This window comes from Colius striatus, chromosome W (genome assembly GCF_028858725.1).
Source record: "Colius striatus isolate bColStr4 chromosome W, bColStr4.1.hap1, whole genome shotgun sequence".
Taxonomy (NCBI): Eukaryota; Metazoa; Chordata; class Aves; order Coliiformes; family Coliidae; genus Colius; species Colius striatus.
The window spans coordinates 14340609-14353958 of record NC_084789.1 but is presented as its reverse complement, the minus strand read 5'-3'; the positions used below and the strand labels follow the sequence as shown (position 1 = coordinate 14353958).

The window sequence follows — 13350 nt, the reverse complement described above, 5'->3', positions numbered from 1 at the left end:
CCTTGTTTAGTATGGAAGGTGAACTTGAAGGAAATTTGCCTAGTTGTCTGGCAAAGGTACTGCTTTTCAGAAAGATAATTTTGGAGCAAATAACTACTTGTTTTGAAACAGACTATAGAATATTATAGCAATATAAATTTTCTTCCCCCCTGCCCCAACCCACTTCATCTGCACTGATGGAAGTGTAATACTTATAACTGAGAAGCATCTAGAAGTTAAAAGTTTACCAGAGATTTTTTTGAAGCATCCAAGCAGTGACCTTTTTTTTTTTTTCAGTATTTTAATAGTTACTTTAAATGTGGATGCATAACTGCAAAAAAATGTTGAGTGTGATGTACTTATAAGTTTGTTGTGGGATATTGTACTGCATGTAGTTGGTATGTGCAAGGATATCACTGTTTTCTGCTTTAGGTTGTTATGTATTGAGCTATGAAAACACTTCTATGGAAACATACAAGACCACCTTAAGTGAAAGTAATTGCATAGAAAGTAATGAGTATATGCCAAAAAGTTAAGCTTTGTTAGAAATTACTATTCCTTGTACAGACTGTAGCTGTGATAAACATTAAAAGTGTATTTTCATTGGAAAGTAGCACTTCAAATACAGTTTTATAAGTTAGATCTGTCAAAAATTTGAAACACTGCATATTGAAATCGAGTAATTGGAATGAGTACATTTCAAACTGCTAGTATATCCTATGCAAAAGTTTTATTGGTGAAAGCATCATCGGCTTTATTGCATGTTACATGAAATTACTGTTGCATATGTCCCTTGAACATAAATTTTCTTTCTTTGCTTCATATAAATCTGCTGGATTGTAGTATTATTCACATTTTTTGCTTTAATTAATCCTAATACATTATTCCTCACCTTCTCCTTTTTCTGAAGATTAACCCTTCATTAATTGAGCAAACCGTTAAAACACATTTGCATGGTGATATTTTCTTCAGTCTATCCATCAGAACAAAGGACCATACTACCTAATTATCCAAAGAAGCAGTTTTACTTTTCATGTGTCCTTATACTTTTGTATCAGAAGTCAAATTCTTACACAAATTATATGAGGAAGTCTTTCCTGAACAGGAGAAATATTGGGATTAAAGAATTCATTTTCTGCAGTCACTTGCTGTGAGTTAGCAACCACTTTAAATTCTCTACAAGATTATCAAGAAAACGAATATTTTGTGCTCTTTGAGAAGTGTTTAATCTATTTAGCATTTATTAGATAGATCCTAATATATTCTATTCTGAAGTATTTATAAATGTATTTTTACTGATAGACGGTAGATCTATTAAAAGTCTTTCATTCAAAATACTGAAAAAATAAAATGTTTAGGACTACTTTTAGACTACTAAAACTGAAAATGACTAATTCATTTCTGTTGAGAGTATCCATAATAGTATATTTAATAAAAACTTTGAAGTATATGGTAGGTAAATTTACTGTAAGAGATGATTCTGAAGAGGGCAGAATGGCTGCTTACATCAGAAAGCCTTTGAATTTTAAATTGTGGGTTTTGGTGTTCTCTTATTTTCTTTCATTTTTCTTTTATCCTGGAGAATATATCATATAGGTTGCTGCCTCTTATTTAGGGGATGGTAATAAACAGCACTGGTGAAATCTTATGTTTACTATCATACATAGATTCTGTTGGCTTCTGTTTCTGAGTTATTTGTTGTTTTTTCTTTATTTTTTCTCCCCCTCCTCATTTGCTCATGTCTTGGTTGGCGTTTGGTGGTGTATAACCATGATTGCATTACCTTAGCAATAACAATTGGTCGTCTTGGTTACGTTTGTCCTCAAGAGGTGGCTCCCATGCTACAGCAGTTTATAAGACCCTGGTGTGTATTATTCAATTTTTTTTTTTAAAACATTTTTCTTTTCTCTCTCTTTCTCTCTCCTTTTTTCTCTCTCTCTTTCTATCTCTTTCTCTCTCTCTCTCTCTTTTTCTCTCTCTTTCTTTCTTTTTCTTCTGTCTCACTTTCAGATATATTTTCAGTTTGTTAAAAAAATCTCAGTCCTTAATCATTGCCAACCATGTGACTAATCTTGTCCTATCAGGTTTGTGAGTTTTTAGTAGCACTGTCATGTATTCTTTATGTTGTGGCTAACGACTAATTTATGCATGGGATAAGATTGTCACATGCTTGAGTGTTAAAGCTTGACTATTTTTCAATACACCTATTTTAAAATACACCAGAATGATAATATAAAGTATGCAAATACTGTAAAATGTAAACTGTACATTACTTAAAATTCAGTCTGAGGCTTGAATTGCTGTAAGGAATATGTTTCTAAACTTGTTATGTATAATAGCTTGCTTGCTGCTGTAAATTTAAGTAACTGTTCTGTAAGCGATATCTGACATAATTCTGTGGTGGTTTAGCCCTGACTGGGTGCCAGGTGCCCACCAAGTCGTAATATGAATCCCCCCCCTAAACTAGACAGGAGAGAGAGAAATAGAACAACAGGTTTGCATGTCGAGATAAGGACAGGGAGATTGCTCAGCAATTTGCATCATGGGCAAAACACATTAAACTTGGGGAGAAAAGGGTTTGATTTATTAATGAACCATCAGAACAGGAAGATGAGAAATAAAACCGAATCTTAAAACACTTCCCCTCACCCCTCCCTCTTCCCAGGGCTCTCCTTCCTTCCCCCCCCCAGCAGGGCAGGGTATGGGGAATGGGGATTGCAGTCAGTTCCTTTGCTGCTGCTTCTTCTCAGGGAGAGGTCACCTCACACTTCCCACTGCTACAGTGTGGGGTCCCTCCTACAGGAGACAGGCCTTCACGAACTTCTCCAACATGAGTCCTTCCCAGGGGCTACAGTTCTTCACGAACCGCTCCAGCATGGGGCCTCCCATGGGGTTAGCTGCCCCAACGTGGGTCCTCCATGGGAAGAACAGTCCTTCAGGTACCAACTGCTCCAGCGTGAGTCCCTCACAGGATCACAAGTCCTGACAGAAAATCTGCTCTCTGGCTTGGACTCCTCTCTCCCCACGGGCTCCCAGGTCCTGCCAGGAACTTGCTACAATCTGGACTTCCCACAGAGTCACAGCCTACTTCAGGCATCCACCAGCTCCAGTGTGGGGTCCTCCATGGGCTACAAGTGCATCTCTGCTTCCTGATGGTCCTCCATGGGCTGCAGGGGGACAGCCTGCCTCACCATGGTCTTCACCACAGGTCACAGGGGAGTCTTTCTTTCAGGGCCTAAGCACCCTCTTCCCCCTCCTTATCCCCTGACCTTGGTGTCTGCAGAGATGTTCTCACATTCTCACTCCTTGTTGCTGCTGCAGTTTAGCAACTGTACAACAACTTCTTCCCCTTCTCAAATACATTATTCACAGAGGTTTTTCCTCAATCACTAATTGGCCAGGCCTTGGTCAGCTGCAGATCTATCTTAGAACTGACTGGCATTAGCCCTATCAGATACAGGGGAAGTTTCTAGCAGCTCTTTGTTTGAAGAAGCCACTCCTGTAGCTTCCCCACTACCAAAACACCTGGCCCAGACAAAACCACTACAAATTCATACTGCGATACTATTATATGTTTTACTTCTAATAATGATAGTTTCTAGAAATCATAAGTATCATAGAATCATAGAATGGTAGGGTTGGAAGGGACCTTTAGAGATCATCTAGTCCAACATCCCTGCAGAAGCAGGTCCACCTAGATCAGGTCACATAGGAACATGTCCAGGCGTGTCTTGAAGATCTCCAAGGAAGGAGACACCACAACCTCCCTGGGCAGCCTGTTGCAGTGCTCCTTCACTCTCACAATAAAGTAGTTTTTTCTTATATTTAAATGGAACTTTTTGTGTTCCAGCTTCATCCCATTACCCCTTGTCCTGTTGCTAGATACAGTAGAAAAAAGGGATGCCCCAACCTCCTGACACCCACCATTTAGATATTTTTTTTAGATATTTAGAAATATTTCATATACATGTTTATTTTTTATATTAAATAGAATACAAGTCACACTTTCTAACTGTATATAGTACAACAGGAAAACAAGATTATGGAGATGATACCTAATGGGAATATACTAGTAAAGACTATGTGCAACAATTATTTTTCTTAAGTGTTCAAATGGTGTTTCAGATAATCTTATCAGTGTGACTTATTCCATCAAATACTGTCATCTAGTTCTGACTTGATTGAATGAAAAAGTAATAGAATTATCTAAGTTTTTCTCTTCAACTTATTAGGTGCACCTCTCTGCGAAACATAAGAGACAATGAGGAAAAGGATTCAGCATTCCGTGGGATATGTACCATGATCTCGGTCAACCCTAGTGGAGTAGTCCAAGTAAGATAAATATATAGATATTAACTTTTTTTTCTTTATTCATGTGAAATTTAGTGAAAGCTTTATATGAAGTATAAAAAAGGTTAGCTTGATGTTGAATCCCTATAGTACATGATGTAGCTGCTTTTTTTACGTCAAGGAGACCAAAATAATTATATTTCAAATTATACATATCATGATACTTCAGAATTTCTGCTTTAGTAATCATCATTTCTGGAAAGGAAAGGACCATAATGTTAAATTCTTCTTTTTTTGTCTTTTACTTACAATGAATATGTAAATCATGAACTTTGATTAACTATATGTTAATACTTCTATCAATCTTTATTACGTTGAGAATATGTATATATTTTGCCTTGCATTTACTAGTCAAAAGTCGACATACTAAAATCTATTTTTCAGATGCAATCTAAGCTTTTAAAAAAAGAAACAGAACAAAAACAATACCTATCATTTCATTTTTAAAACCTGGGTAGGGAAGATTTTGTTTCAACTTTGGATATATTGCTTAAATAGTTAATAATACAAGGAACATACATCTCTTAAAAATAATTCGTACATCTCAAAAATACACTTCTTCTTTGGTATCCGCAGCTCCAAAGTAAAGCTTTTTAATATTTTTTAAGATAAAAAAGAAGGTGAATTTCCCTTTTCTTTGCCTAGAATCCTTCTCCCTGAAACACCAGAATTTATTTTTTCAGTTCATTTCACTTATCCTTTATTTTGTACTTAACATTTCCCTCCACTGCTGCCCATTTGTTCTTTCGCACAGCTTAAAGGGAGGACTCTTCATTATTCCAGCTCTCCTCCTATATACTTGCTATCCTCAGTTCCTATCCAAAAACATGTGCATTATCAACTTAATTATTAAAACTGATGTTTTAATGGTGTAATAGGAGGTAATGCATGACAGCAGATTAACTAAACTTAGGGATTTTGGAGTGGCTATAGTTTTGAACCTATATGATTGTCATGGTTTAACCCCAGCCAGCAACTAAGCACCATACAGCCTCTCTCTCACTCCATTTGCCTGCATGGGATGGGGAGGTGAATTGAAAACAAGTAAAACTCAAGAACTGAGATAAGAAAAGTTTAATAATGGAAATAAAAATAAAATATAATGCTATTAATAAAGATTGTAATGAAAAGGAATATAACAAAAATAGAGATAAATATGACTCAAGAAAAGACAAGTGATGCACAATGCTCACCACACACTGATCGATGTTCAGTCAGTTCCCAAGCAGCAATTGGCCTCTCCCTAGCCAACTCACCCCAGTTTATATACTGGGTATGATGTCATATTGTATGGAATATTCTTTTGGCTTGAGTCAGCTGTCCTTGCTTTGTCCCCTCCCAGCTTCTTGTGTACTCCCAGCCTCTGATGACAGGGCAGGGTGAGAAGATGAAATGTCCTTGACTTAGTGAAAAAACACTGCTTAGTAACAACTAAAAAATCAGTGTGTTATCAACATTATTCTCACTCTAAATCCAAAACACAGCACTGTACCAGCTACTAGGGAGAAAATTAACTTTATTCCGGCCAAAACCAGGACAATGATAAACATTCTGTGTATCCCAGAAACAATTTCTGGCTGTACTTAATGAAATACAACAGCTTTTTTTCCAACTGGAAATACGTGAGAGGAAGTTGCGAGTGTGGTCTAGAGTTCGTCAATGGTTATTAAGATGATTGGTTCTCAAACTCTGTACGTGTACTGAAAGAATTAGACATGTTGGGAGGGGAGGAGGTGTGTATTTGTTGGTTTTAGGGTTTTTTTAACTCTGGTTTTATTTAATCAAAAATCAGATTAAACAAAGCTATTCCTACACTCAGCTACTTCTATCTCCATGCACTTAAGCATACAATAACTTACCATTATTGTCTGAATTAATTGGAAAATAAAGACATAAAATCAAAAGCAGTTGTTAATTAGGATGTTCCTATGCAACCTGATCTAGGTGAACCTGCTTCTGCAGGGGGATTGGACTAGATAATCTCTAAAGGTCCCTTCCAACCCTACCATTCTATGATTCTATGAAATACCCTGCATAGTTTATAGACTGAACATCAAGCATTGTTTTCAGACATATAAATTGAGGTTTCTAATCTATGTGATTGTTTAATCTTATAGGACTTTATTTTTTTTTGTGATGCTGTTGCATCATGGATTAGCCCAAAAGATGATCTACGAGACATGTTCTGTAAGGTAATGTTTCTTGTATGACAGTATATTGAACTGTGGCTGTTTTGGATCCTCTATTTCTTTCTTGCTTTTTATTTCTACTATTAGCACTTTATTGAAAAAATTCTTCAGACTTTCAGACAAAGCATCATGACATTCTAGAGTTTTTTTACGTATATTTTTTTACATGCTTTCAGGTTATTCCAAAATTCTTTTAAACAGTGTTGAAAAGCTCACTTGAGATCTTATTTGAAATGATAAGAGCTTTTCATAATGTCCAACCTACTATGTTTTGACATTTGGCATTTGGAAGAACAGGGTTTTTTATACCACATCGAAAACTCTTTTTTCTGGGGTTTTTTTTTTTTCTTTTCTAGAAAATTATATTTGTGTGGTTCAAGACCTCCCCCCAAAGATGCCTTTTTTTATATAAATATCAAGAAAATTGCAAATGAAAAATCTTCCAGTAGTATCCTAATCTGTTTATCTTGCTTCAACTGAAAATAAGTTTTTGGGATGACTTCATCCTCCTTAGAATCCCTCTTGGATAAGCAAGTCTTCAAGAAACTAATGTACAGTGATAGCCAAGAATGCATCTCTAGACAAAGTGTCAGTAGAATTTAAGCAAAAGTACTGTTTGCCTTGTGTAAAATAAGCACAACAAAATACAAAACAAAACAAAAAAAACCCAAAACCACTTGGAAAGCAATATATTGTGTTTTGGCACTAACCAAAAAAAACAGAACAAAATGAACTTAGTTCAGTTTCATGGACAGATACTGTTACTATTAGTACTGTGGCTCCCTTCATATGTTGTAAAGTGAAATCTCTATTTTTAGGAAGGATGTATGTCAAAAGTGAATGGTCCTCTAAAAGCTAAAATGGAGCATATTTCTTAAGTATGTACTTGGATCATGGGGTCAGTATCGGTATATTCTCTTCAAGTAATACCAAGTGTGCACATCAGAACAGAAGTGAGAACTTCCGAATCCCATCTTCAGCAGTAAAGACAAAAATCTCACTGTCCTAGTTAGCCTCTCAGATAACTGACCTCCTTCAAAGGAACATCAAAGTCAGGAAATATATGGCTATAATTATTCCAGCATCAGTAGAAGGAAACAGGAAATACAAGCTTAAAAGAAAGTCCAGGATGCTGTCTGTGATGATTGTCCAAAACAGTTTCAGTACATGTTTCTGTCATGATCCTTCAGCATTCAATACTTGCTTCAATAAGCTGCGCTCTTCTTTTTTCAGATTCTTTCCTGGATATCCATATGGGATCTAATGCATTCAAACTTGACACAATGTTTCTTGGTCACTTGACCTAAGGACATCTTTGCTTTTTAAAGTTTATTCTTTTTTGCATTTTGCCATGAAAGAAAGGAGACAAAGCTTTCAAGTGCTTTCAAAGCTTTCAAAATGTCATGCAAATTTTTTTTATTACTTCCTCATTGGAGTGAATTTTTATGCTAGCTGAATACATGATTACTGTAGTCCAGTTACATGTTTTCCCAACAATAATTATGCCAATAATTTTTCAACAATAATTAGGAACAGTGGAAAAAAACTTTTTGTAGTCCCATGGGGTCTTTGTCTTGGTAGTGGATTGTCCAGTGTTTTGTTTTTGGGATGAGTCAGTTGATTTGTTTGTTGTTTTTTGGAGCACTAGAGCTGAGAGAGAAAATATCTACCTGTGCTCTTGGAAGGGGTAAGCTACCTGTGCTGATATCTAATACATACCCTAAGTATTGTATCACATTTTAGAAAAGCAAGATATCTGAAGACTGTAGCAGAAGCTCACTTGCTAAAATTGTACTGGAAGATGATTTTTAAAAAGTGTTCCTTTTGTTATACCTGAACATTCTTAGATTTTGTTTGGTAGTTTCTTGGCAGCTGGCTAATCAGACTCTTTGAGTTAGGGAAGAGAGATGAATCTGCATGTGGAAGGTCTCTTTCAGGGACAAAAACAGTAAATTAACTAGTGACACCATAATGTTATTGCTACATGCTGTTTAAGAACAGCTCTGCTTGAAAAAGTTGTGTTGAGAGTGAGTTCAGTACAGTAAGCTTTAACTTTGACATTGTCTTTTTTGTGAGGATGTTTTCATGATAGACTGTTCTACAATTCAGTATCCTTGAGCTTAAAAAAAGAAAAACAACCCAAAATTTAGAGACTCTACATTGTTTTCTATTAGGAGGAGCCATTTAATCTGCTTTTCTTCTTTCATATGTTTCCCTTTTAACCTGCTTGATTTTTGTTTGAGTTGGTTTTTTTGTTTGGGTTTTTTTCCCCTCTCTTCCCATCTTATGCTGGCTTTTGACTGCTGTGGATCCCTGTTCTTTCAAAACACAAAAGAATTTAATAGCTTCCTTTTTAGTAATAGTTGTCTACAGGTTCAATGGAAAAAACATAGCTCTCGGGATGATTTTTTATGGAAGTTGACAGGCATTAATTCTGTCAAATGCTGGCCATGATTCTAGCTCAACTTTCCTCCCAGGAAAGTTTACATGTTTTAAAAAAATAAAGGTGAATACAGTAATCTTAACATATAAACTATGTCAATTGACAAAATGTTTAGCATTCTGAAATGGACTAACTCTAGGTTGTGAGTTACCATAGTCAATAAAAATACATGCACATATATATTTACATATGATAGAATATATATTTATATATTTTATACTGATTTGTGTGGGTAGCTTTATTCTATATGTCACCCTTTACTGAAATGTTGTGGGTTTTTTCCTTTTAAGAAAGACATTACTAGACTTCCTTTGTTTCTTAGTAACACTTAAATATTAAACTGGGGAATTCAAATAAACAGATGCACAATCCAAAAGTTTGTGTCTTACTGCATATGTTGCTAATAAATAATGATCATGTATCTACTGTTTAATGATTATCTTTACTTACTCCCCTCCATTTGTAGATTCTTCATGGATTTAAAAATCAAGTTGGGGATGAGAATTGGAGGCATTTCTCTGACCAGTTTCCTCTTCCCTTAAAAGAGCGTCTTGCAGCTTACTATGGAGTTTAACTTTATGCAATGCAACTGAAGTCCCATAATTAGAGGTAAGCACATGAATCTTCCTTTTTAAACAGGACTGTATAACAGACTTCCTCCCTGTTTACATTATATGAAACATAATTAATTCACTAGACTAAAATTTTTCAGATATGCTGGAACAGATATCTTTCCTTTCTACAAGAAGAAAAGAAAAAGATGATAGTGTACCTAAATGGTATCAGCTGTAGCAAAAGCAGTTCTCTGAGACTGTTCTTTTATTTTTACAAAGAGAGTGAGAAAGAGAGCAAGTGTACAATATGCATATCAAGATAAGATTGGAGGTGTAGGTGTAACAAAGTGCCTGTTCAGGTTTAATAAGCAAAATTATGATTATGATCCTCAAGCTATCATACTAAAGTCACAGGCTCCCTTATGTCCTATGAATTAGTAGATGGTAGATATATGTGGTCTAAGCAGGAATATTTTCCTAGGACAGGAAAGAAAGTTTCTTAAGACACTTTAGTTATGAGAAGTCAAATAGATTCCTAACTACATACTAGATGATCTTTGCACTGTATAAAGGATGTTATGCTAATCTGCAGCTCTACTGACTGTAGAGTTTGATGTTTTGGGAAGACTGATGTATTTATTGTTGCCATGTTCCACTTTATGCTCCATTTCTGAATTGTTACAGTTCTGTCTAGAGAAGGATTCAAATTCAGCAAAGAACAGTGACTGCATTCTTGAATACTTGTATTCTTATTCATCCTTGTTTTGTATGCTATATGTGCACGTACAAAGCTAAGTTTTCCCATGTAGAGTGATACCATGAAGAGATTATTATACTACCCAAAAAAGAGGACAAATTAAGTTTATTCATTCAATATTTATATTAATTTGATACTTACTCTAGATGTGTTTACTGAAATTATGGGAGTGAATCATGCAATTCCGTTTTATTATTGAATGTACAACCTTTTAAAAGTCAGCCTGAGATTTGTCAGTCAATGACATAAGAAATTTTTTTAATTACATTTTTGATCTGAACAATGAATTAAAAAGAAACCAATTTCAAACATTTACATATTTATAATGAGGGCATTTTACTTCTGAAATAAGTGGGGATTTTTATCCTAATGAAGAGGAATCCAAAGTTGTAAAATTCTCAGTTATCCTCGGTTTGTACTGAGGATATACTATGTCTATCTTGTTTAATCCACCTAAAAGTGAAATTGTTAGGTTGGTAGACAGTATGCTTAATATTCTTTCTCAATGTCATTACGACATCATCATCTTATACTAAAATGGCAAAAACTTCAGGACTGCTTTTATCTTAAATCTAAGCTTAGTTATAATAGTGGAATTGTCAGTGTAGCTTTAAAGTATAAGATGTTGTTTCATAAATAATAATTTAGCTGGTATTAATGGGCTCTTAAACAGACTTAAAATGGAGAATCCAGTCATAAAATTGTTTTTAAGTTCAAGGTTGACACCTACCACTTAAAGGCAAAAAAACTCTTTATTTATACGCTGTTCTGTCAGTTAAAGTTCAATGTAAGATTTAGCTATAATCATCTTTTCTTTTACAGGCCCTTCAGTCTGGGAGACTATGAGGGAGCCTCTGCACCCAGGAAAAACATTACCCTTTACTGGGGGGAAGGGTAAACCAGTAGGGAATACAGTACAATCCCAACCCTACTGGGAGGGGTGGGAGGGAGTTGTTGCCATCACTGTATTAAGCTGATGTTCAGAAATGTTTTAACATCTGGAGCCTTTGTGGGTGGAAATTTTGTCTCCTATTACAATTCTGCACTAGATGTGAAGAAGAAACAAAAATATCAATTAACAAAACAGCACATTCTGGTCCATTGTGGGGAACTGTACCAAAATAGGCACCATATAGTTGAACCATAGGGATATGTAAAGACGAAAACTTTTGTGCACAATAAAGGAAACCTAAGAATGCGTGTCACAAACAGTAAAAAGCTTTCTTTTCTCTCTTATATTGATTTGTTTGGTTGGTTGGTTTTTTAAGTAGGAGTTTTCTACGTTATTTCATGCTACTTCATGAGATTCCTAGGTAATTTGCATGTTAATGAATAACTAAACTAATTAATTTAGTACAGTTAAAATACAGCTTGTGTCGACATTAGGAGCAGGCGCTTACAGTGTACAATATAGAAACCCTGTTGTAAATTAATAAAGATTAACTTTGACAAAATGAAGCAAGATACCAAATGAGTCACTCCTTTCATTTTTGGACTAAGGAGGGATACTTCAAAGGAAAAACTGATATCTTAATTTTCACATTTAAAAAAAAAGTAGTGGATATGATTTGGTCATTGTACTTAATGAGATCTAATTTCTAGAGTAAGGCATTATTCTTAACATGAGATTTAAGGTTCAGGCATAGTGATCAGAAGTAATTTAAATTAGTGGGAAAGTAGCATGCTTGCATCACATGGAGTGAAATCAGTATACATTTACCTATGTTGCACCAGTCTTGTGTTGCAGTTTACCAATTCAGTATAGCCATGCATTTAAAATTCCTTTTCTGAGATTCTGTGGATCTTATTTTTATTAACAATATAGATATAAAGTACTGTAGTTAACAATTAGGCCTTGAAATACCTTTTTAGCATGTTACAGTTGATTGATAATGTATTGTGTGTAACCTGCACAATGTGGAAAGAGAATATAACTGCAAAATATTTGCCTCTGTGCTGTCAGTGTGATGTGCTTTCTGAATGGTTATATACTAGTAATTTTTAGCAGAATCTCTAAAAATTTGCTATATGGCAAGACCTGATAAAGACTACATAAATGTTAGTTGGCACGTAAAGGCAGTTATAGAAGTTGATGACATGATTGCTATATTTGTGTTTTATTCCCACTTAGTGTATTACCTTTTGTGATTTCTTTTTGTTCACAGCATGATCTTAGAGATGTTTAAGTTAATGGATGGGATGCAGGGTATATATAATATATCGACATCTGTTGGTGGCCATTTATAGTTAAACACACAAGAGTGGGAGTTTAAAGCTAAGGAGTGAAAGTTGGTTTGGATCCTCTTCATTTCATTTGTTTGATTTTATGTTGATGGGGTTTTTTGGTGTTTTTGTTTGGGTGGTTTTTTTCCTCTCTACTTACATGTATTCCTGTGAATAAATCCTTGTTAATTTAACCCTTTATTTTCTTTTCATGTGTATTTTCTTATGTACTATGAATGTGAAATCCTGATACACTTGATCTTGAGTTCATCTGAAAGTGGCAAGTCTTTATTAATTTAGATTGCCTAAAGAGTATCCCATGATGATAAAGAAAAAATTGAGAGATTGACTCTGCTACTCAGAGGCAAAGCCCCAATTTTTCATGTTTCAAGTGTTGCATAATTAATCTACAAAATAAAACTAGGCCATAACAAGCTTTTTATAGATTTAGTTTCTCACCTTTGCATTGCAAAACTGGATACTGGATGACAATTTGGGTGTTTTTTTGGTATTTTATAGTTTGTTTGTGGGGAGTTTTTTTGGGGGGGGGTTGTGGGTTGGTTTTTTTGTGGTTTGATTTTTTTTAAAGGACTTGTTCTTTGCATGGTTCTATTCTTTGAGTGTTAAATTATAGTCATTGCACTGAAGTTTGAGCTGTATGTGTGGATTTATAAATGCTGTTTAAAAAGTTCTGGGGGGGTTTTATGCATGATAGTATGCATGTCGTGTGTGTGTGTGTATCTGCACTTTTTTCTTTTTTTTTTTCTTTTGGCTTTTAAAATTTGAATGGATTATGCCTGAAGAATAGTTTGGACATGTACTGCATGAAATATATTCAGTACTGCTAGTACATAG

The 13350-nt window shown here is 35.0% G+C and overlaps 1 protein-coding gene across 7 annotated transcripts in view; it reads left to right on the top strand.

The window, feature by feature from the left end:
* The window catches only part of LOC133628454 (transportin-1-like), a 103481-nt gene extending 90797 nt beyond the window's left edge, over positions 1 to 12684 (top strand). For all 7 annotated transcript variants that reach the window (XM_062016619.1, XM_062016615.1, XM_062016620.1 and 4 more), the window contains 5 exons: positions 1768 to 1843; positions 4212 to 4311; positions 6447 to 6521; positions 9428 to 9570; positions 11095 to 12684. In XM_062016619.1, the coding sequence (XP_061872603.1) occupies positions 1768 to 1843; positions 4212 to 4311; positions 6447 to 6521; positions 9428 to 9535 (359 nt within the window). In that variant the 3' untranslated portion in view covers positions 9536 to 9570; positions 11095 to 12684. The remainder of the gene's footprint in view (positions 1 to 1767; positions 1844 to 4211; positions 4312 to 6446; positions 6522 to 9427; positions 9571 to 11094) is intronic.
* The last annotated feature ends 666 nt before the right edge of the window (positions 12685 to 13350 follow it).